This window comes from Pelmatolapia mariae, linkage group LG16_19, assembly GCF_036321145.2.
Source record: "Pelmatolapia mariae isolate MD_Pm_ZW linkage group LG16_19, Pm_UMD_F_2, whole genome shotgun sequence".
Lineage (NCBI taxonomy): Eukaryota > Metazoa > Chordata > Actinopteri > Cichliformes > Cichlidae > Pelmatolapia > Pelmatolapia mariae.
The window spans coordinates 15,964,269-15,989,237 of record NC_086241.1 but is presented as its reverse complement, the minus strand read 5'-3'; the positions used below and the strand labels follow the sequence as shown (position 1 = coordinate 15,989,237).

The window sequence follows — 24,969 nt, the reverse complement described above, 5'->3', positions numbered from 1 at the left end:
AGTAACTACTTTTTAAAACACCAAATATCAGCATCAGTCCTGTATCCTATATCCTATATCAGTCAAGCTCTACTTAAAGGAATATTTCCTTCATGCATGCTGAAGAAGTCACACTTATTTACTGCTTATTTACCTAAAATTTTAAGGTGAGAACATTCTGGCTCAGCATTTGCAGAATTTGTTGAGTGGATGAAATCGCAGAGTTCTTAATAGCTAGCTAATTAACACATCAGTTTGACCAATGTTTAACATAAATTAACAGGTCTGCTAAAAGTCACAAACAGTAATGGGCTTGTCAGCAAAATGTTATTAGTCGCGTTAATGATCTGCATCTCACTGCGAATGTCCTGTAACCGTGAATCTGCATATTTACCCCCCTTTTTTCTTTAGCTGTGGCTGTTCTATTGGCAGTCATTATCATCCTGATTACTGGAGGTTTGGCTGTTGGAGTTTTCCTCAACTACAAACGAACAGGCTCTTTCATCCCTTCCATGCCCAAACTACCCAGGTTTCTACCACTTCTTTTCAGTTCAGTTTTTTTCAGTTAAAACTGTGATGAAGCTCACGGTATAGATTTCAGACCAAAGTTCAGGTGTTTGTTTTGTTTTTGTTCAGCCTCAGCAGCTTGGTGAAATCCGCTGACACTGGGAATGGGGTGACGTTTCGGTCGGGTGATAATGTGGATCTCGGACCCTCACACATTGGAGTGTCATTCATTGACACAGGCATGCAGATGGTGAGTCTTGGATAAATGCATACAAGCAACTAATCATTTCCAGGATCACTAAAAGTATACAATCAGCGTTTTTGAACATGTTCGCATACCACTTCAAGAAGTGCTTGTTTGAGAGCTTAACAAATATTTAAAAGTTCAGTATCGACAATCTCACCATTATAATATCCCCATAGGATGATAATTTTGCCATGGAGCCTGGGAGGCAGCCGATTACATTTGAGAACCCGCTGTATGCCACTGGTCATGTGTCTGGGGACCCTGCTGTTATTCATGCCACGCAGGTACTCACAAATGAATATCTTTTGCACTTTACAGGTTAGAGCAGGGACTTTCAAACCTACACAGCTTGTAGAAATTAATTAAAGAAAATGAATAGGCATTGAAATTGGCTCTGAAATCATTTTGACTAACAACCAAGTAAAATAATAAACAAAAAGAAAGAGGTTCACAAGTTAACAATAAAATAGAAACAGATAATATACTTACATCCCACCACATTAAGCCTTAACCCTCTGAGGCTGGGTTAGTATCTGCTTATGACTGTTATACAAAGTGCATACTATACATTTATTATGAAATATAAATTAACAATATAAATAGGAACTACTGGAGATCCTGTGCTGCCAAAATAACACTAATCTGGTGCCTCTATTATGTTACACAAAGGAGGAAAAAACAAACCACAAAAACATCACTGTGTATATTTTTTAGATTTTGTTTTATGAACCTTTAATTGAGCTGATTTATAATCATAAACTGCTACATTTTTGCTTTCAAACAGGTGACTGTGAATGTGAGTGGTGATCAGCGGGAGAACAACTTTGTAAACCCGGCTTACCGTGGAGACCCGAGCGTAGGCGTGGTGAACACGTCTACCGTCAGCACCCAACCTGTCCATGTGAATATCATACGTGCACAAAGTCAAAAGAAATCTACTTTAAATACTTTTAAAGCACTCGTGCATGGAGTCACCTCAATGACTGTGTTTTGTTTGCAGGAGTCAAAGTGGAGCTTATTCAAACGAAAATTAAAGCCAAGCACCACATTTGAAAACCCTTCATATTCAGAGGTATGTCCGGCCATTTTCTAAGACATCAGAAATGAAACAGAAAGTTGGGGTGGGGAGGGGCTTCTCTTTTTTACCATCTGTGCTGTTTTACAGATGAGGGATGAAAAGCCCGTAGGAAGCAGCGGGGACTCTTCTGCCCCTGAGCCATCTCCATTTGCCCCCCCTGCCAAACCTCAGAAGAGGGATCGCCCCAACACCTTCTCGCCTACCGAGGACAGCTTCAAAGACACGGCCAACCTCGTTAAAGAGGACAGCGACGTATAACCCCTCTCTCGCGGACGGGAATCGAAAAAAGAAACACACTTTGCACAGAATTTATTTTTTTATGCAGCCTGTGTACAAAACTCAAATCGTTTTAGGAGAGAAGTACATTTCTATAGAACAAAGAAAAACGTCTTCCGTGACTATGCCTTCTGACATTTCTTATGCCAATTTTGTGTTAATGTTTTTTTTGTTTCTTTATCCTGATGTACGATATGTATATCTTTGCACTGAAGCTGCTGATAGAAATGTTAATAAATATGTTGTATATTTGTAAATTTGAACAGTAAGATTTTTTTTCAGAAATATTCTGGAATAGATCCTAAATAGTTCGGCGTAAAGAAAATAACACATATAAAAGGCGAGCTGCATTGCGAATGTACAAAATGATCAAAGGAAATTGGAGAAATGCGATGGGTAATAATATCTGTTTCACCACTGAATATATACCTCATTTCACGGCTTAATTGAAGCAAGACAGATTCGATTTTATATCTCTTCAGTATGTGCTCCAATATAAACAGATGCATGGGCTTAAATACGTGTGCAAAGCATACTTTTATCCTTCTTGATCAAACTCATTTTTACCTTACATCACCTTTGCGACTTTTGAATTGACACGATTGTTTTTTAGTGATATTACTGGAATGAATAATGGCCAAATTAGTTTGGAACAGTACTTGAATGTGCCCAAGTCTATTGCGTGGATATGTATTTGATCATCTTAAAGAGCAATATACGACCCAAGAATGCAGATGTAGACATTTTCTAATAAGTTCTTTACAGATTGATCTATGTTGTATCATAATGAGGACAAATAAAAAATGTTATCTGTGAGGAAATGTCCAAATGGATTCAATTTCTGCTGCTGAGACCTGCATGAATAAATTTCTTATTTTGTAACGTGGTCTCTTTTTCTTCACTTTATTGTTACGGTCCATCTATTTTCTAGAGCTTAGGGAGGTCTGGGGGCTGCACCTTGGACACCACACAAATGCATAGAGGAAGACAAAGATTTAGGGTCACATTCATCCATGTTTACCCCTTTCTGCCTTGAGAGCTGCCTTAATTCTTCACAGCACAGATTCAGCAAGATGCTGGAAACATTCCTCAGAGATTTTGGTTCTTATTGACATGATAGCGTCACACAGTTGCTGCAGATTTGTCAGTTGCACATTAATGGTGTGAATCTCCCCTTCCACCACATCCTAAATGAGTTAGTGTTATCCTGCTGGAAGTCGCCACCATAAGCTGTGGTGTTTAAAAAATTTAAAATATATGATCTTAAAAATGTGTGCAAATATATTTTCTTGGCACACTTTAGGTCCTTTAGATCCACACCATTACACCACCACCTCCACCATGAAACACTGATACAAGACAGGACGGAGCCACGATTTCATATTAATTATGTCGTATTCTGACCTGATTAACTGAATGTCACAGCAGAAATCAAGACTCAACAGGCCAGTCTTGTATTGTACCTCAGTTTCCTCTTCTTAGCCGATGGAAATGGAACCTGCTGCGGTCATCTGCTGCTCTAGCCCATCTGCTTCAGTGTTTGATGTGTTGTGTGTTTAGAGATGCTCTTCTGTATACCTTGGTTTTAACAAGTGGTTATTTGAGCTACTGTTTTCTCTTTTTTGGATCATCTTCTCTAACCCCTAGAGATGCCCATGTGGGAAAATCTCAATATATCAGTAGGTTCTCTGAAATACCAGCCCATCCGAGACTAGCAACCACTTCAGCAGCTTGATTATGTCAAAAAGCCTAAATTCCCTGAGTTGATGTCATGTGATTGACTGATTAGACATTTGCATTAACGAGAAGCTGAACAGGTATACTTAATAAAATGGCTGGTGAGTTCATTTTATGAGCCTATTCATATTTTATAAAAAAGTATTAGGAAATAGGATGCATTTGAATATCAGATGCAGCTTTAGCTTAGGGTGAACATGGTCAACACATACACAGGAGAGAAGAAATGACACAGTCACACAAACTTTTACAGCGACGGTAAAGGCTGTCTGCTATTTACATGTTTTGTTTAGGAGAAGGGAGAATCACAGTGACTATAAAGTCTGCAACGAATGAAGGGAGGTAGGACAAAGGGATCCAGAAAAGCTTTGCGTCCCAGCCTGCTGCGTAACGTGTGCGTGGGAAGCGAGCGGTCAGCGCGTGCTCCATGCACCTGGTCACCTTAGAGATATCCGGACTGCACAAGAGTCCCATGGAGAAGGTCTGAGCTTTCACATCTGAGAGATCAATAATCAGATAAAAGTGATCTTACAGAGCATCTGTTTAGCTGATCTGTAGCTGATTTAAACAAAGTGCACTTTTACTCACACTCATCAAAGTATGTAGCTCCATATGAGTCTTTCACATCTTGAGGGAGACGGGACCACAGCCTCCTCAGGTCAGCGTCAATAAGATCAATGCGGGTCACGTTAGTCTTGAAGAAACCGGGCTCGATGATGCTCACATTAATACCAAAGTGCTGCATGTCCCTCCTGGTCAGACAAAGCAGACAACGTGTCTCTTTAAAGCAAGTGAAAGAATTTTACTGAGCACTTCTCCATCAGTACTATGCTGAGGCATAGTTAATATGTGAGTATTTTCAAACTTTTGATACTTTCATTAGACTGTGGTAGATGTCATTTCTGCTTTACTATATTTTTATATGTATGATTTTTTTTATAGGCAGAGGTCTGTGCATGGGTGGATCATGAGACAACAGACTCCTACAAACTGCTGGGCATTCACACAAAAGAACTTGCATTGTGTAGATATTGTTTTCATAATGTTGTCTTATTTATTTATTTAGTTTGTGTCTCTTATTGGTCACTCTGCATCTACTTAGAATTTTGATCATTTTGGATTTCTTAATGGTTTTGTTGTATCTCATTTCTTGCAAGTAGCTATCTCAACTGCTACTTTAACTATAAACTATATCTTTCTGCAGCAGAATATTATTTAGGGATGCTTCTGTATATGGTCTTAGGCATGAATTTAAGAGCTCTTGGAAGTGTTTCTTAAAGCCTGGTTCTGCTGGAGGTGTCTTCCTGTTAAAAATGAGTTTTTCCTTCCCACTCTCGCCAAGTACTTGCTCATAGGGGGCTTCTTATTGTTTGGGTTTTCTCTGTATTTTTTGGGAATTATGAAGTGCATTGAGGTGATTTGATGCTATATAAATAAAACTGAATTAAAGTGAATTGAAGATTTCAGCTCTTTCAACTACTGCTAACATCGCTTCATAGTAGTCTCCTGATCTGCCCTTAAAAGATGGGTAACTAACTGTAGTGTGGAGTTACCAAAGCATCAGGACACTCACATGATTTTATTGGTCCAATGTCACCAAAACCATCTTGCCTACCCAAGCGTTAATCCTTTTTTTTAAATTATGAGTTAAAAAACCCCCACCTCAGCAGTATGTTTTTAACCACATGTTTGTACCTGAGGCTGTCAGAAAAGGCTTCCACTCCCCATTTGGACAGGCAGTATCCTCCACCAGTGAGAGACAGTCGTCCCAGAATACTGGCTACATTCACCACTCTGCCCCGAGCTTTCTTTAAGAGAGGCAGAAACTGGAGGGTCACGTCAATCACTCCTAGCAGATTCACATCCAAAACCTTTGAGAAATCCTCTAACTTCATCCATTCTGTTGGGCCGATGGGTGTCGCTCTTCCAGCATTATTCACCAGACCCCACAGACCTGCAGGATACAGAATAACGACCAACAGAAATCAGCTCATGGCCTTCATCTTTTAAATCTTTTGCTTTGTGATCACTTGTGATCACTTCCGGCGCCCCCGTGTGCGGCAGCCTGTTACAGCAGCTCTGCTCATTCCGAGTTTCTTTCTTTCTTATCTTTTCTTCTCGTAATTTTTCTATAACTAACGTATTAGTAATTAGACTCTGCAACCATGTTCTACCGTTTTGTGCTAGTTCTAGTCGTTTTTCTTAGTTTTTTTCTACTTTTTTCACCCGTGTGTGGGCAGTGTTGGGGAGTAACGGAATACATGTACCGCCGTTACGTAATTAGAATACAAAATATGAGTAACTGTATTCCGTTACAGTTACAGTTACTTTAAAAAGGTGGTATTCAGAATACAGTTACTTTGTTGAAATAAATGGATTACACGGCGGTACTTTTCTGTTTCATATTGTCGCGGGTCAGGACTGTTTGGGTTTGTTTGACAGCTACGCTCTGTTGTTCCAGGCGGCAGCGTTACGGTTGCCATGGTTACAGGGTGACGCGCTCTCTCGCTGCGTGTTTCCTGGGTGAGAGAGCGCTTTGTTGTTGTTGTTGTTGTGCTAAGCTAAAAGGCAGAATGCTACAGACATAGCCCTAAAGAATGTAGCCTCATGGGCAGTGTAGTCCGTGCTGCAGCGAGAATGGACTACCATACACGTTATGTGTCTGTGAGCGAGGGAGGGAGAGAAAGGAAAAGTCCGAGCTGTCACGGAGCAAAAACGGGAGCTGGAAGCATGTAAATATAATAATAACCACTGCAGCCAAGAAGAGTGCCTGACGAGCCCATTTGTAAGTAAGCTATTAAGACTCAACTGTACACTGTGTTCGTGTTTTCCTCCGAAACAATAAGTTCCGTTGGAGCAGCCTTTCAACGCCTCTCTCTGTCTCTGGCAAGCAAAGTTGACCCAGACAACAAAGTAAAGCTAGTTTTCAGCTACGAGCCCGACACGAACCCGACGTATTAGCCAGAGGTCCCTTTACTACGGTTCGGAGCCGCGGACCTTCAGTAACAGTAATAAATCACAGCAATAGTACATTCATGTAGTTGTAAACAGCATGATAATATATTAAGTAATCCAAAGTATTCAGAATACGTTACTCTCATTGAGTAACGTAACGGAATACGTTACAGAATACATTTTGGGGCATGTATTCGGTATTCTGTAATGGAATACATTTTAAAAGTAACCTTCCCAACACTCTGTGTGGGGGCCCAGAGCAGGGATCCTTTGTTTACAGTAAGGATCAGCTGTTAGCGCTGCGTCCCACAGCAGTACTGCCGGCGGACAGACCCGACATTCCCAGCGAGCTGAGGAGGAAAAGACGGGGGTGTCGTGCTGGGAAGGAGCGCCGTCGCCCGAGAAGGAGACGTTATCGACCATCTCTTCCTTCTGTAATTATTGGAAATGTACGGTCTTTGCACAATAAATTGGATGAGCTCACGTCGCTAACCTGGTCACAGAGGGAGTACCGGCAATGTAGCATCATGATGCTAACGGAGTCGTGGCTAACACCGCTAACTCCGGACACGAGTGTGACACTACCGGGATTCCAGCTGCTTCGAGCGGACAGGACAAGAGACAGCGATAAGAGGAAAGGAGGGGGACTGGCAGTGTTTGTGAATGACAGATGGTGTAACCCTGGGCACATCACTGTAAAAGAACAACTCTGCAGCAGCGACATTGAGCTGTTAGCCGTTAGCATGCGTCCGTACTACCTGCCCCGGGAATTCTCGCATGTTATCGCGATAACAGCGTATGTCCCCCCCCTCGGCCAACGCGGATGCAGTCTGTGACACTCTCCACTCAGTGGTCAGCAGACTGCAAACACAATCTCCGAGAGCCCTCCTCATAATATCAGGGGACTTTAATCATGCCTCACTGGACTCCACACTGCCCACCTTCACCCAGTATGTGACCTGCCCAACCAGAGACAATAAAACACTGGACTTACTGTATGCCAATGCTGAAGAGGCATACAGTTCATCACCTCTCCCTCCCCTGGGCAGATCTGATCACAACCTGGTGCACCTTGTCCCTGTGTATGAGCCCTTAGTGCGCAGGGAGCCACCAGCCACCCGCACAGTGCAGAGATGGTCGCAGGAGAGCGAGGAGGCTCTTAAGGATTGTTTTGAGTCGACTGTGTGGGAGGTGATCTGTGACGACCACGGAGAGGACATCGACAGCCTTACGGAATATATTAATTTCTGTGTGGATAACACCGTACCTACCAGGACTGTACGGTGTTTCTCCAACAACAAACCTTGGATTACCCCGGAAATTAAAGCTGTCCTCAAGCAGAAGAGGAGGGCCTTCAAATCCAAAGACAAAGAGGAGTTGAAAAGGGTGCAGAGAGAGTTGAGGGGACTGATAAGGAATGGGAAGGATAGCTACAGGCAGAAGATGGAGAACCAGCTTCAGCAAAATAACGTTGGTGAAGTCTGGAGAGGCCTCAGAACCATCTCGGGCCACAAACATCAGAACTCTCTGCCTGGGAGGGATGTGAGGTGGGCAAATGAACTGAATCATTTCTTCAACAGATTTGATTCAGCCATGAGGCAGTCTCCAACATCGGCTGCAGACTCAACCACCCCCACTGCTGCTGTTCCACCTCTGACACCTCAGACACTTCACACCTCCTCTATTCACCCTGCTCACTCCTCCCCACCCCCAACAACAGCATCCAATACACAATCAACACAAGGCTCCAGACTGTCTCTCTCAACCACCCAGGTTAGGAGGGAACTGAGGAGGATTAATGGCAAGAAGGCAGCGGGTCCAGATGGCATCAGCTCGAGGGTCGTCAGGTCCTGCGCGGACCAACTGTGTGGTGTGATGGAGCACCTCTTCAACCTGAGCCTGAGGCTGGGAAGAGTCCCACAGCTCTGGAAAACCTCCTGTGTTGTACCAGTGCCAAAGATTTCACGCCCCAAGGACCTCAACAGCTACAGGCCGGTGGCTCTGACATCCCACCTGATGAAGACCCTGGAGCGGCTGGTCCTGGCTCAGCTTCGGCGCCTTGTGAGCTCATCACTGGACCCACTTCAGTTTGCCTACCAGCCTGGCATTGGAGCGGATGATGCCGTCATTCACCTCCTACATCGCTCCCTCGCTCACCTGGAGACCGCTGGGAGCACTGTGAGAATCATGTTCTTTGATTTCTCCAGTGCCTTCAACACTATTCTTCCCTCGGTTCTGAAGGACAAGCTGGAGAACTCTGGAGTGGACCATCACCTCACTACCTGGATTTTGGACTACCTCACCGACTGACCACAGTATGTGAGGACTCAGGGCTGTGTGTCGGACAGGGTCGTCTGCAGTACGGGGGCCCCACAGGGAACGGTTCTGGCTCCGTTCCTCTTCACCATCTACACTGCAGACTTCTCCCACAACTCCACCCAGTGCTTCCTGCAGAAGTTCTCTGATGACTCTGCTATAGTCGGCCTCATCACTGATGGGGACGACAAGGAGTACAGAGGACTGACTCAGGACTTTGTGGACTGGTGCCAGCTGAACTACCTCCAGATCAATGCCAGTAAAACCAAGGAGCTGGTGGTAGACTTCCGCAGGCACAAACATCCTCCACTGCAACCACTGAACATCCAAGGCATGGACATTGAGACTGTGGACAGCTACAGGTACCTTGGTGTTCATCTGAACAACAAACAGCACTGGACTCATAACTCAGACGCCCTCTACAGGAAAGGGCAGAGCAGGCTGTACCTGCTGCGGAGACTCAGGTCGTTTGGAGTGGAAGGCCCACTCCTGAAGACCTTCTATGACTCTGTGGTGGCCTCAGCCATCTTTTATGGTGTGGTCTGCTGGGGTGGCAGCATCTCTGCTGGGGACAGGAAGAGACTGAACAGGCTGATCCGAAGGGCCAGCTCTGTTCTAGGATGCCCTCTGGACCCAGTGGAGGTGGTGAGTGACAGGAGAATGGTGGCTAAGCTGTCATCCCTGTTGGACAACATCTCCCACCCCATGCATGAGACTGTGACAGCACTGAGCAGCTCCTTCAGTGGGAGACTGCGGCACCCACGGTGTGGGACGGAGAGATTTCGCAGGTCTTTCCTCCCCACTGCTGTCAGACTCCACAACAAAGACTTTAACTGATCATACACACACATCCACAAATGTGCAATAACACAAATGTGCAATAATCTTTCTGGCACCGTTGTATTTTTCACTCTGTTGTATATAGCATTTGTATTCTATTTTTATCCTATTGTATATTTTATTCTACTGTATATAGTATTCTATTTTTATTCTATTCTGTACAGTTGTGTACTGTATTTATTCTTATTTTATTTTATTCTAATTGTCCTTCATAACTTTTGCACTGTCCACTTCCTGCTGTGACAAAACAAATTTCCCACGTGTGGGACTAATAAAGGTCATCTTATCTTATCTTATCTTATCTTATCTTATCTTATCTTATCTTTGTAATCTTGACAGATTAAACTGCTTACAGCCCATGCAGATGCTTCTCTGCATCTGCAGATGTCACACACTGACCTGCTGTGCAAGTTGATCAATCTGTTATCTATGTTCAACCCTAGAGAAGAGTATGAGATGCTCCACATACACAGGTTGGCCAAATTTTGGTTTGTATCCTTTTCTGTAGGCATTTTGTAAGTAGTGGGTATGCCATGAAACTTCCCTTTATGTGTGCTAATATGCATCTGAATGTTGGATAAAGCCAGGTCTATAATTCCTATTTGCTGGAGTAGACTCATTGCAGAGATGACTTTGGATATCTTTTGCATACAAAATAGTATTTTTCCCAATTTCTGTAAAATTTGTTTCATTCTTGTGGAAAATCAGATGTTTTTGCCCCCTGGGTTTCGAAAAATTTGGAAATCTATGTGGTGAAAATCTGTCATTGACACACTGAACATCTGAGAAGCAGGTGAAAACAGACATATGGGTTCTTTTCTAATGATCTATAAGATAAAAAGGTTAGGAGCCACTTACATAGAGCATGGGCCTGACAAACTGATCTATGGCATTTGTTTTATATTTGCCACCTTTGTTTTTTTTTTTCCAGTAAAAATCTTTTTCATAGATAAAATCAAATGATGGAATGACTTTTTGCACATCAGTAATAACATTTGTTTTCAGCACATGCTGTCCCACAGTTGGTAGTCAGATCTCAGTCTACAGTCAAGATTTATGTCAGAAGCAAGTTTCTCCCTCCCGTTTAAAAGGCAGGATGTGTTACACGTATCAGTAGGAGGATGATGGGTTGATGAAGGGATGGACCAGCTTGGCTTTATCTCTCCCAGTGCTTCACTCTGACTGGCACCCTATCAGTGTGCACCCCCTGCTGTCCGCCCGGCTCACCTCGCTCTCCGACCTCTCTGCTCACAGACTCCACCGCCTTCCTGATGCTCGCGCTGTCCGTAACATCCAGCAGGAAGGCCTTCAGTCTGGGGGAGGCAGCCGCTGCCAAGTCTGCGGCACCTTTCTCTGTGAGGCAGGCGGCCATGACTTGGAAACCTTTTCGGTCCAGCTGTTTGGCCAGAAGATTCCCAAAGCCGCTGTCACAGCCTGTGATGAGCACATGTTTCTGGCTGAAACCATCAACCTTGTAGGAATCTCTGATGTACCAGCGGACGGCAGCGAGCGTGGCCAGAAGGAAAACACAGGTTAGGGCCAGGTGTGACAGGATTACCTAAGACACAAAAATTACAACTAAAATGAAAGACTTCACACATTCATAATGCCATCCTCTACTTTATTTTAATCTCTGGATAAAGTAATTAATTCATACAAAAACAGAGAAATCATCTTACCTCTGCCAAATAAGCTGCTAGACTGTCTGTAAATACCTGACGGGAGAAACTTGGGATGCATTTCAAAACATTTAAGCAGCAGTAATAAAACCTGAATTATACACAGGGCCTCTTAATGTTTGTTTAGCCTCGTTTTATTTTTCATAAAGCAGAGCATCACATGAAAAATAAAGGACATTGAAGAATAATGCAATTTAACACTTAATAAATAAAAGATTTAAAACTTGTCTCAGTGTTAAAGCCTGTAACCAGATTATCAAACCAGGGCGCCACTGCTATTATTTAGCTGCAGCTCCCCCTTGTGGCTCAACTGGTTATGGCAGAATTACATAGATTTTAAAGCCATTCACAACTAAGTGAGCCCTTAACCCAGTATTGAGTAGAACAGCCTGAGATCTAAGAAAATGTGGCCACACCTGATTAATATGTCCCCAAATGAAGTTCAGTTCACCCAAACAAAAAATTGGCATCTACCCTCACAGGTCTGAAAGCTGGGAGGTTAAACTGAATACATTTAATCAATATATTTGTGATTTCATTAAAGTAAGAAATCACAGGTTTACTGACCTGTCATGTGTTACTTTTTACTTCTGCTTTACCAGATTTCATATGGTAACATTATGTTATCCTAGAACTCATTCGAGAGGGGAATATATGAGGGAGCGGATGTGGCTCAGGAGGTACAGCAGTTCATCTATTAATCAGGAGGCTGGTGGTTTGATCCTTAGCTCCCCTGGTCTGCATGCTGGAGTATCATTGGGCAAGATACTAAATCCTGACTTGCCCCTGATGTGTGTGCATGAATGTTATGCATTAAAAAAGTGTATATGTGTGAGTGAACGAAGCTTGAAGTGAGAAAGTGCTTTGAGAACTCAAACTGAGCTGAAAAGCACTAGAACTACAGCCCATTTATCTGACATCTGTTAGCTCAAACTACAGGAAAACGCTGCTTAGAGCTCACTATTATAAAAGACTTACAAAAAACTGGATCATTACTTTTCATAGACACTCACAGCAATATACTTGATCACTAAAACTGTAAAGAATTATTAGCTGTTATTAATGTTTTTTTACATTGTGGTGTGAGAGATTTTATTAAAAGATCCAGTCCTCTCTTTGTTTCTCACACAAACATGCAGGAATAGGAAGTATGTAGTTAGAAAAAAAATGTGTACGATTTTGGGCATTTTCTCAATACATTTTATTTGATTTGTGCACCAATTGCGTTTCATTAACATAACCCTCTGAAAACTCAAAGCCAAACTATCTGCATGTTAGAAACTAAACTATGGGTAAACAGATTTTGAAAAACAACATGACAATTTTCATTCATCCACCAGATGGCACCAGATCTCATTAAGCTATCTACTTAAAGTAAAATGTAACAAAAAACAAAACAAAACAAAAAAACCACATACAAAAATAAGAAAAGGTTTCAATCGAGCCACTCCTGTCAAGTCTGTTAATTAACTTAGTGTAAAATAAATAAACAGGCAATAACTTATCCAGATGTTAGCTGAGCTAGGTGATCACAATGGGTACAAGAGCCAAACAGCACAAATTTAAGCACCACTAAATGTATAATAGTAGAACAAATAATAATCATAAAAATAATACAAACATACCATGGTTACAGCTTTAGATGTTTCTGCTGCTTCACCCCTGGGAATATAAATTAACTGAAAGGTCCTTTCTACATCAAAACCTGGTGATGAACGTGAAGTTATGTAACAAGTCTGCAGAGTCAAAGTCCGATATAACAGGAGGGTCTAAAAGGTTACACGCTTGGGGTTGTGTAATACACTCAGGGTGCATGAGCCCTGGTTTTGATAACAGCACTCCCCTTTCAACTGAAATCAATTGTAAAAGCACAATATCTCTGACTAAAGGTTACAGAGCACAGTCTTCGATATGTAGGACAAATACATGTTAAGATATTTTGCTTTACTAACAAAGGTGAGATGACACAGCATTCAAGATTATTACATGACTTGACACAAAGTTAATTGTCAGTGCTCAAAGGTTTCTTCATTACCTGACATGTACTCTACTGAGAGCAGCTCAATTAATCAATTAAAAAGATGTAATAATGTCTAGAGTCATAATTATTGTAAGAAAATAAACACGCGCATATAATCTTCAGATTAGCCCAAAATCCTTCATTGACTGACGTGACAGAAACTACAGCACAGATATTTTGGGTCTGGGGGTATTTTTAATGAAATAAGTGTCTGAGAGCCAGCTCGGCATGTACGACATGGGCAACCAGAAGAACTTGGCGTCCCATCCTGGGGAGTAGCGAGTGCGTGGATAAAGGGCAGAGACGGCGTGCTCCATACAGCCGACCACCTTCATCAGGTCCCCGTCTACAAGCTGCCTGTACCTCTCGTCCAACTGTTCAAGCACTAAAAGAGAAACATTTCACACATGAGTTCTGTAAAAATGATTCACTCCGTAAATCCATCCACTCCACTGAGCCAGCTGATTTATCTGGCAACATGATATAAAACAGTATTTCTCAATTAAAGGACTAATGATCATCAGTCGGGATCATAGGCAAGATTAATGCAGCTGAAAAGAGCCCAGAAAGCTTCTGGTGCACAAAATCTTGTCTGCTGCATATTGATTCTGCACAGTCACATGAAATGAAGAGATTAGAGTAGATACAATGTCAGGCTGAAGATGGAAATGAGTGCAATGGATGGATGAACAGCTTGAAAACATAATGCATCCGGCCAAAGCTACTGCCGATGTTGAGGCATTAAAGAGTTAGTCTTATCTGTTTCATGAAATAAAGCATCTCACTTGTGTCCAAGAAACCATGCCCATAGTCGTCCTTCACTTCCTGAGGTAATCTGTCCCAGAGCTTCGTCAAGTTATTCTTCATCATAACCGTGTCAGTCACGTTTGTTTTAAAGAACCCGGGCTCAATGCATAACACCTTGACTCCAAATGGTGCCATGTTGAGGCTGAAACACAAAATGAGATGCTGCAAGTCAGCAGACTCACAAGGTACGTATATACAGGCTTGAAAAGTCAGATGTGCTCTCACCGGAGGCTGTCATTGAAGGACTCCACTCCATACTTGGACACACAGTAAGGTCCGCCGAATGGGCTGATTCGACCAAACACACTGGCGATGTTTATCACCCTGCCTTTGGCCTTCTTGATGAGGGGGAGGACACTCAGGGTCACGTCGATGACGCCGAGCAGATTGACCGCTATCATAGGCTTGTAGTCGTCTATGGTGAGCCAGTCGTTGGGACCGGACGGCACTGAGATACCAGCGTTGTTCACGACGGCCCAGAGGCCTGAAGTAACACAAACCCAACAACAAGAAGCACAATGAGAGCCACATACTGACACACAAATCCCTGCTTTGGACTGCGTGTCATAATTTAATCATTAATGTTGAAATATAATATACCATAAAAACAGGGCCACATGAGAAATGGGACTGTTGTTGAGCGCTGGAACAATAACATGACATAATTTCTACTCAATAATAACTTTATCTCTTCATAAACTGCTGTTGGAGAGAGTAGATGTTAAAAATATTCCCCAACTGTGGCCCTTGGGAAAAATGAAATGTCTTAACTTTTTAAAATCTTTGTATTATTGCTGGGAGATATTTTTTCTGGGTCATTAACCAAGACTGACTCTGAAATCATAGCAAACCACTCTTAAGAACATTGTGTATTTGCTTCTCATTTTATGTCATGTAGGCCCATTTTAAAGTGATAAACATGCTCTGCTGGTTTCTAATCTAGACTCAATTCCATTAATCCACACTTTGAAGATCACTGATATGAGCAGCTAAGCATCTACTACAATAAAGTCAAATGATTTGCAGATACATCCTGCAGATTCTGCCTAACATGACTTTTTTCCCTACCAAAATAGTCTCACTTTCCACTGCATAACATTAACTTCTCAAAGCCAGTTTAAGAATTGGGCTCCTAACTTTGTTTTCATTTCCCTGGTCTGATATTCAATTCAATTCAATTTTATTTATATAGCACCAAATCACAACAACAGTCGCCTCAAGGCGCTTTATATTGTAAGGTAGACCCTATAATAATACATACAGAGAAAAACCCAACAATCATATGACCCCCTATGAGCAAGCACTTTGGCGACAGTGGGAAGGAAAAACTGCCTTTTAACAGGAAGAAACCTCTGGCAGAACCAGGCTCAGGGAGGGGTGGCTGTCTGCTGCGACCGGTTGGTGTGAGAGAAGGAAGACAGAATATCTCCTGATGATGATGATGATGATGATGATGATGATGATGATATTCCTGATTTAGCGTCCCCCATCTCTGATGGCCAATGATTAGATATACAGTGCTAAACTAAAAGTAACATAGTTATTTATTAGGCAAACAAACTGAACTCATGTTCATGGTCGACTGGACTCCTCTGATAAATACAACCTTCAACCACTAAAACTTAAGGATGTAAGTAAATAACTGAAAACAGTAATGTGCTTTACTATTTTTTCTGTTTTTTGGGGGGGTAAAACTATACGTTTGAAAACAGTGGATTAACCATTAAATAAAGCCCCAAACCCTAAAATGTCTGGAAATGAGTTAAACAGGCTGGCTCTGCCTGCAGGCACACTACAAACCCAAACACTCTGAGTCATTAAATACATTAACCCTTTCACCCATAGTGCTCACTACAGTGGACAGCTATTCAAAGGCTGTTTTCTTGTCTTTGTGTCAGTGTTGATGGTATACTTGCACATAAACACAACACACAGTGTATATTATTTATTCGGTTGTCAAATTCATAAGTCAAAACGTATGTTGTTGTCTACCTAAGCGGACATGTAAAAAAATTCTTTGAAAAGTACATGTTTAAAAAAAATGAAGTTCAAAAACCTTTTTTTCAAACATGTTTTCATGCCAAAAGATGAAAAAAAAATACTTAAGAAAAAAAATTCTGATTGAGGTTGTCATAATTCATGGATGAAAGAGTTAAACAGTGTAAACTTCATAAAAAACATTTTGACTTTATCCATTTTAGAGATTATTTTTGATTAAACTGAACCATCTAATGTACTAATCTATGTATGTAATCCTCCACTGTACACTGATGTCTTTAGTGTCCTTTTGGGATGCAAATTATGGACGCCAGCTGGAATTTTATGCGTGCGGTGACATAATGAGATGTTCTCTTTGCTTCATTGTTCTTACAGTTCAGTTGCTCAGGGTTTGTTTTATTTTCCTTTATGCTGGAATAAACAGAACGAGTGGGTGGGTTGGTAGCTGGGTTATTGACTATACTGACAACAGATAGGAGCATACAGAGTGATACAGTCCTCACTGTGAAAAAGGAAGGCCTTTACATTGAGTTTCAGTCTTGTTCAAATTTCATTCAAGGAAACAATACTGAATAATTCTTTCCTTAGTATATTTATTCTACTCACGCCTGTCTAAAGCAATTAAAAATGACTGTGATGGACTACTTTTGTGATAAAATGAAAGAAATGACTGTCAAAACAGATGAATTGCCTTAACAGCCACTTTAACTAATCAGTTTCCTGGCATGTAATCAAAATATTTGACATTTAAGTTCATCAGTTAATAATGGGAGATTTTACACTGAGCCACTCACCCTTCTGTCCAACCAGAGTCTTGATGAAAGCTGCCACTTTGCTCACACTCTCAGAGTCGGTGACGTCCAGGTGGATGGTGGTCAGTTTGTCGGAGGAGACCTTCTTCAGCTCATCCTCACCCTTCCCGGTGTAACAGCCTGCAATCACGCGGAAGCCCAGCTTGTCCAGGTGCCTCGCCAGGAGATTACCAAACCCGGAGTCGCAACCTGTGATGTACACATACTTGTCCTCCTTGTTGGAGACTCTTTTGGTTTCTCTGTACCAGCGATAGACGAACCAAACAGCCACCAGCCCGAGGATGTACAGAAACATTTTTCTAAGGCCAAGAAGAAGATGGAACATTATTATTAGGTTATAATTAAATAACTTCGGGAACTTTTATACATATATATAGTAGGTCATGGTTAAATAATTATGACAAACAGGTGCTGATGTGCAATAACATAGGAGGTTGAGCCAAAACCCTTAGCAGCTGTGTGAGGGGGTCAAAACTACGAGTGTTGGTTGCTGATAAATGACAGCTTCATCTGTAAATCTCACAATAATACTACAAATAAAATGGACAAAAACAAACAGTCCTAGACTAAAGAAAAGACCATCAATGAAAAAAGTTTAGAGTCTAGGATTAGGCTTCATTCACAGCTGGGAAACTGATTTATTTTGATGATTAAATCATTGAGATCAATGACAAGGTTCTGAGTTGTGCCAATCAGGTTGGCCAAGATGATTAGATACCTTATTTGAATCACAGGGTTTCTAATAAGGTATGACTCGAAAGTATTGACTTTTTTTTCTTTATTTTTAATTACTTAAAAGACCTGTCATATTTGAATGCCTACTCGATCATTCTTCTTTGGTTAACCGGCTGCTCTTCTGTACAAATATTCGTCATATCTGGATCTACTTTGTAAAGAAAACCAGCATTTGTATTTGCATTGGATGTGAGGAACAGAACAAAAACAACAACAAAAATAAACCCCATACATCTGTTCCGAGAAGATGTCCTATAGGAACTAAATGCACACATGCATTATTTAATGATACATGACAGTAACGAAACCATGCTGTGATTCACGGATCATCCTGTCACTCCTGTTTGGCCAACCTTACACCTAATGCGCTTTTCTTCAATGAAAAAGGAAATGAACTTACACTCACTCTTCTGCATATTCCTGTAATATGTTGTTTTGACTTTGCGCACACATTCACACTCCTATTTGTCATGCATAGTTGTTACATCTGTAAACCGTCTGAGCATGCTACTCCAGGTTAACAACGTGCTGTAACTTGACAGACTCAAGCTCCGTAAGCACACTTTACAATGCTCATGACGTGACGCCTGTGGGCTTGGCAAAAAAGACTAAACTGCACTTTTGGGGGTTTTTTTTGGTAAATGAGAAATACTTTATTTGTGAAATTATTTAAAAATGCCTGATGATTAAACTGATGACAAGAACATCTGTCAGATGCCTCTCTCCAGACTGATATCATGCATTATATATGGTGACAGCATGTAGCATGAAGGCCTTACATACATACACAATGGCGCCACTAAATGTGAGGGAACCTGTTAGAATGACAGATAAATCACCTGTTTTGACCACAAACACAATCAGCAACTGGTGAGACTGCAGACAGAAATATAAACATAAACTAAACATCTGCAAATGCAAAGAATGAGAGATAACACAAGGCTGTGAAGAATTTCACATATTATTTTGACAACTTTCACTGTCATTTGAGAAATGAGACAAAGGAAATAGCCACAGGAAGTTTTACGCTCTTGTTTTTTTCTCTGTAGCTTTTTGCATAGTGGATGAAGAAGTATTTAAATCATCGTGAGTAAATTTAGAAATATTACACTATAAAAGAAATGAGCATAAACATACATTTAAAGTGCTACTTTTGGGTACTCTCTTCTTTCCCCAAAGGTTAACCACAGCAGATCGATCCACATGTTTGATCTGACACAGATTTTATACCGGATGCCGGCTCTAATGCACTGTTGCCATTTATCTGTGTTTGATCTGATCCTCCTGGTCTTTAAACTAGAGAATGGTTAGGTAAAGTACCTCAAGTAAAAGGCCAAAATTTGTGTATCATAATTACAACAATTTAGGTTCAGATTTATTTCTATTTTTAATGTTAAAAAATACAGTTTAAAAAATATGTTCACCTGAGTCAGGATGAGTAAGCAGGAGAAATGCTTGAGTAAATGTACTAGTTGACATTCCGGTGGAACAATGTATTAAGGTGGGGATGGAGGTGGGATCAGCCTGAGTGACTGGAGCTGGGTGTGGCAGGGATGGCACGAATGCCCTGTGAGCTATGCAGGAGTTGCACAAGCTAATTAATTTTGAAAATCTGGATTCATCTTATATTAGATTTTTGGATCTAACATATCTGTAAAACACTGGAGGAATAACAAAAAAATCTCTCTTAATTTTTTTTCCACAGTGATATTCTCACACAGAGTCAAGAACAAGAAATATAATTCAAATTAGTTAAAAATTTGAATTAGCTAAATAAACAAGGAAAACAGGAAATAATCACAGTTTAGAAGCTGGGACCTGGGGGTATTTGATACTTTTTCCTCAGTAAGATTTCTCTTAATAAAACTCATCTTGACCCACACACTTCATTCATTATTAAATCAGCTGATTATCCTCCTCAGCTGCACGTAGATTCAAAAGCCTTACCTGTGGTGGGGTGACCGCGCCTCACACGTTTGAACTGAACAGAATAAATGAGTAACTGAAGTCTAAAAAACCCCCACAACAGGTACACGTCGGGGTACAACTGATGACACAGCCTGCTGGGTGTAACACTGAGCCAAGCCTTTTATCGCATTAACTTTAGATTAGATATCATATAAGAGGTAGTCACCTTTAGCTCACTTTCTCGTCTGTTACATAAAATATAAAATTTCAAGGCGCGGAAAGATTGATAAACTTCATATATGGAGTGTAAGTAAAAAGAAAAAAAGATATAAAAAAAAACTCACCTGCGTGTTTTCCAAAGTCAGTACATGAAATCAGACTTGCAGCGCAGCGAGGCATGGACCTCCACCGAGAAGGGATAAGAAGTTTATTTTTCTCTCTCCTCTATTTCATTTATTTCCAGTACTCTGAAACTTCCGGGGATAGTGGTTGACTCTAAGGGTTGCCATGACTGCGTGACAAAATGCACCAAAAGGGAGAGAACCCGGCGGCAAGAAGCCAACACAGCCCGTTCAGCGGAAAAATTACTGAACTGGCAACTTCAGCCGGAGCTCTCTGAGTGTTTTTTCCACTGAAAACTGAATGAAGAGCGCCAACCCCTGGACACTAAATTTCTCGCTCCATTTTTTATTTCATTTATTTATTTATTTTTGGGGTTTTTTTTGTCTTCCTTTGTATCTTCTCTGGTTCTTGATGTGTAGAGCTTGGGGCTGAAGAAACACAAACCCATTCCGTTTCTTTATTTTATATGGAGAGAATGACCATAATCAGTCTATCAAAGTCAAACACTGTTGCGTTTGTGTCTCACTGCCGGGAAACCAGTGGGACCACGGAAATTCACAGTTCCCATTTCAGAGGTAATGTGATAACCCAAGCCCGCCTCCAGCTCTAACATACCGTATTTACCAGACAAGCAACGGTATGTTAATTACTGAGCTTTAGGAGGTTTTGGAGGTGCATTTTATTACTGTTCAGGCTACAGTAGGCTGGTTTCCAGTCTGTGCTAAGCAAACCTAAAAACATCCTGGATAAAACTTAATAGAAGAACACTGTAGAAACAGTGTTAAGACCCCCCCCCCCAACCCCCAATTTAACTGAATTTTAACATTTTACAGAAATGTCTTGTAATTTTTGAATATGTGAAATATCAATAAAATTACAAAAAAACTGTCTATATATTGACTAATGTCTAATATACAATAACACAAAAAACTGTACTATGAATATATATGTGTGTTTTTTTGTTTGTTTTTTTGTTTGTTTGTTTTTACATTTTAATGGATTTTTAAAACATTTAGCACACAAAAAGAAATAAGAAAAAAGTTTATAATAATTTAAAAAATATGCTATGCTTATTTAAAAGATAAAGCTGTTAAATTCCAGTTTTATGAAGTAAATGCATATCCTCATTTGATGCATTGAGTGTAAAATGACACAAAAATGAAAAAGAAAAAGAAATAAAGTTTCTGTAATTTTACATGAGTTTGTTCATTCAGACAAGTTGTATAATATAGGAGTTTAAAAAAGGGTATAATTATTTTTTTTCAATCTTCAGATATTATTAAATGATATTAAGATGAGAATGGACTTAGTAAAGCTAAGTAATAGCAAACATCACCAATCACCAATAGCAAAGCTGTTGGTGATGTTAAGGTTTCAGCTTTTAGAATAGCTAGCATTCAGTACACATGCTTCTTTGGGGTTAGACACCTGTATGTACTCAAGTGTCCCCTGCACTCACACAAACTTATTTTTCTTTCTCTTAGCAGATTCATTATATGACTTGTTGATGTCAAGGGTAAGTGAAAAGCATTTTAAGTATGTTCAGACAGTTGTCATGGTAGTGGTGTTTCAGTGAAAACCCTAAAATGTTTTATATACATCATGTAGTGTGCGTGTTGTATATAGAGGGTTGCCAGTCTTGCTTCAAAAAATTCCAGTGATTTCAAATGTCTTGTTTACTGTCACCTTCAGTTGCATCTTCTGTGTCATAATGTAAAACTTTGCAGGGAAACCTTTATAGATACTTATGAAAAGCACTGTAGTTAATGCAGTCTTGATAATAATCTTTAAGTTTTTCCCTCAGTGTTCCCTCCACGTGGTTGTTCAGTGTTAATTCTTATCATTATTATTACATCATTATTATCATTCTGCATATTCCTGTTCAAAATGTTTCTCACTTCTTTTTAAAAGCAGTCATTTGTCTCTATATGTTTATATTTAAGTCAACAGCTGCCTTTAAGATAAAAGGGAAAATGATAAAGGGAAGAAGAACACTTTGAGCAGATGGCTGGCGGTCATCTTCCCTGAAAATATGTGAACCTGTTCTCATTTGTGAAGAGAATGACATGCCAGCCAGTTCTGGTATTCTCTGGGGAATGTCGGACAATTTGCATGGTGCTGGACTGTGAGGACAAATTTCACTAAAGGACTGTTGTTTGTTTGTTCTCTTCCTCTTTGCACAAAGACATTGGTCCTAAAGCTTAGTTGATGCCTTTCTACAGTTCTTCCCTGTCTTCCATTCCTCATGTATTAGATTTTCTCTGTGCTTTTAGACAGAGAAAATCTTCTTGCACCTATGGATGTGCTATCCTGGTAGAGCTAGACTACACCTGCACTGTTTCACAGTGAATCTTAACTGTACCTGTTAGATTGAAAAATAACTTTTCTGTCTACAGGTGGCCAAACACCTTTGAAGTGTCTGCAGCAGGGAAACTTGCCATGTTCAGAGTGACTCTAAATTTAGGGTTTTTCATTTTAATTCTGTGTATTTTTTATGGTTCATTAAAAACTATTTGAACAGAACACTTTTGTTTTTTATAGCACATTATTATAAAAGTTTTCTGATGTGGTCTATTTGTTAACAAAATGAAATGTTGGGGGACAGGAAGTAAGTGTGTCCTAACTGTTTCAGACTTATCATTGTAAAAATGTAAATCTAAAGTATTTAAAGTACAGTAAATATTTAAGAATATTTGATAGCAGGTGTTCATGTAAAATTAATCACTGGAGCACTGACAGCGTGGAGCCCCGTCCTTCCTGTGCTATTATCAATCACCTGTGTTGAGAACAATCAACAATCAACATCATCAGCTTTAAAAAATTAGCACTAGAACATTTAGTGCTTAGCTTTTTCATTCGCTCTCATTGAAGTTTATGAATAATAAAAGTTTTGTGAAGACATTTTTAACGACTGTTAATAAAGGACAGGGATCAAAATTACACAATGATGTTGTAAATTGCAGACTGAACTCTTACCCATAATGAATGTCCCCACGGTCATTAAACCCTCTTTACAATCACTTATGATAACAACCTAATACATTTGTATTATTGTGAGAAGTTTTCTGTTGTTTTCTGTTTGCTACCAGAATTAAATGTTGAGGCACAGGAATTAAGTGGTACAAAGCTGATGTTGTAAAACACAATATCATCATTCAAGTGGTCAAGTGGTCTTACAGCTGCAGATTTCTTTAAACTGTTAAATGTTTTTAAGGACAGCTAAAGCAAAGTCAACAGTATTAATGTCATATTGCTGTAGTATTAAGGCATTATTACACAAAGTAAAGTTAGTGTTTTATTAAGCTCAGCTCATTCAATATTGACATCCATAAGTAATTACTTGATAAGCTCTGTAAATAACAGTATACTGTAATTACGATAACATTTTCTGGATATTTGTAAGAGGGTAAATCCATTAACTTTTTGTTTGAACACACATAAAAACCTTGTTCATATAATCAAAAAATAACAGTAAATGCTGTATTTTTAAACCCAGTTACTAGTTTAACGAAAGCATTTTGACTTTTGTTTAATGTGTATATATATATATTTTTACATTAATTATGGAATAAAAGTTTTAACACAATTCTTTAAAAACAATTACACAATAAAGCTCAACTAATAACAATACTTTTTTGGAATTTCAGGCTCCACTGATTTTATTAGATGAGTGTTTGACCACATTATGGGGTGATTTCATTGTTTTTACACATGTAGCTATATTTTATTAACAAAGCCTGTTTAAATTCACAAGATTTCATGTAAATATAAAGCTAAAACAAGTGTATTTTAATGTCTTATCTCGTAAAAATACAGAAATTTTCTGTATTTTGATATTTGTATCTGATGGTAAATTTCCATTATTTCACAGTCTTTTCCAGGAGCCCCAGCCCCATATTACTGTTTATTTAAGGATTTATCATTTCATCATTTTGTTTTACACTAACAATTACATTATTTAAAGTATTTAAACGTTTAAGAATAGTTGATGTAAGTTGGGTAAGAGTGTAAGAACACAGGAGCTCTGACGGAGTGGAGCCCTGTCCTGCCTGTGCTATTATCAATCACCGGTGTTGTGAACAATAAGCTGCTGTAAAGCAGGAGCAAATTCCAAAACCAGACCCTTCATCACCATCCCGCAAACACTAACCCCTATAGCCTCACTCCTTCCCTGAGATTCTGCTTATTTACAAGGATTTGTTCTTCCAACCTGAGAGTGAGATAGTATTGTGTTTGTTATGACGTATCAACACTTTTATTTTTAATTTTAAAAATCAAAATTGAAGAAGCTCACACTGCTACCAAAATAGTTGCAGTTATGTAAAGGAGACAGGTGGCTAACAAACATTTAAATGTATTCTAATGATGTAATTCATATCAGCATAACCAGCTTTAAAATTAGCAGTAGAAGAGTTAGTAATTAGCTTATTTCTTCGCTCTCACTTGTTCATTGAAATTTGCAAATAATAAAAGTTTTGTAAGGAAATTTTTTAATGACTGCTAATGAAAGGTGGGGATCAAAATTTCACAATGACGCAAATTACAGACTGAACTCCTACCCATAATGAATGTCCCCGCGGTCATTAAACCCTTTTTACAATCACTTCTGATAACAAGTTAATACATTTACCTTAAAGGATGTTTTCTTTTCTTTTTCTTTCGTAACCATATAATTTCTGAAAATGTTAGAATTTGTTCTTAAAATAAAGGAATCAGCCTAGAGGCAGTAGGTA

General features: G+C 39.9%; 3 protein-coding genes across 7 annotated transcripts in view; 1 reads left to right on the top strand and 2 right to left on the bottom strand.

The window, feature by feature from the left end:
* lrp2a (low density lipoprotein receptor-related protein 2a) overlaps positions 1-2,980 on the top strand; it is a 52,387-nt gene extending 49,407 nt beyond the window's left edge. For all 5 annotated transcript variants that reach the window (XM_063497922.1, XM_063497921.1, XM_063497918.1 and 2 more), the window contains 6 exons: positions 391-508; positions 616-736; positions 910-1,017; positions 1,518-1,634; positions 1,734-1,805; positions 1,899-2,980. In XM_063497922.1, coding sequence (XP_063353992.1) covers positions 391-508; positions 616-736; positions 910-1,017; positions 1,518-1,634; positions 1,734-1,805; positions 1,899-2,069 — 707 coding nt within the window. In that variant the 3' untranslated portion in view covers positions 2,070-2,980. The remainder of the gene's footprint in view (positions 1-390; positions 509-615; positions 737-909; positions 1,018-1,517; positions 1,635-1,733; positions 1,806-1,898) is intronic.
* Positions 2,981-4,100: 1,120 nt separating this feature from the next.
* rdh1 (retinol dehydrogenase 1) lies at positions 4,101-12,801 on the bottom strand. Its single transcript, XM_063496799.1, has 6 exons — positions 12,790-12,801; positions 11,615-11,650; positions 11,163-11,493; positions 5,520-5,778; positions 4,413-4,576; positions 4,101-4,321 (listed from the first exon to the last, which is right to left on the bottom strand). The coding sequence occupies exons 1-6, from the start codon at positions 12,799-12,801 to the stop codon at positions 4,101-4,103; spliced, it is 1,023 nt and encodes a 340-aa protein (XP_063352869.1).
* Positions 12,802-12,809: 8 nt separating this feature from the next.
* On the bottom strand, positions 12,810-20,408 carry dhrs9 (dehydrogenase/reductase (SDR family) member 9). The gene is made up of 5 exons (XM_063498047.1): positions 20,239-20,408; positions 17,234-17,550; positions 14,667-14,925; positions 14,420-14,583; positions 12,810-14,019 (listed from the first exon to the last, which is right to left on the bottom strand). Exons 2-5 carry the CDS (start codon positions 17,544-17,546, stop codon positions 13,796-13,798), a joined length of 960 nt encoding a protein of 319 aa, XP_063354117.1. The 5' UTR covers positions 17,547-17,550; positions 20,239-20,408; the 3' UTR covers positions 12,810-13,795.
* Positions 20,409-24,969: the final 4,561 nt, after the last annotated feature.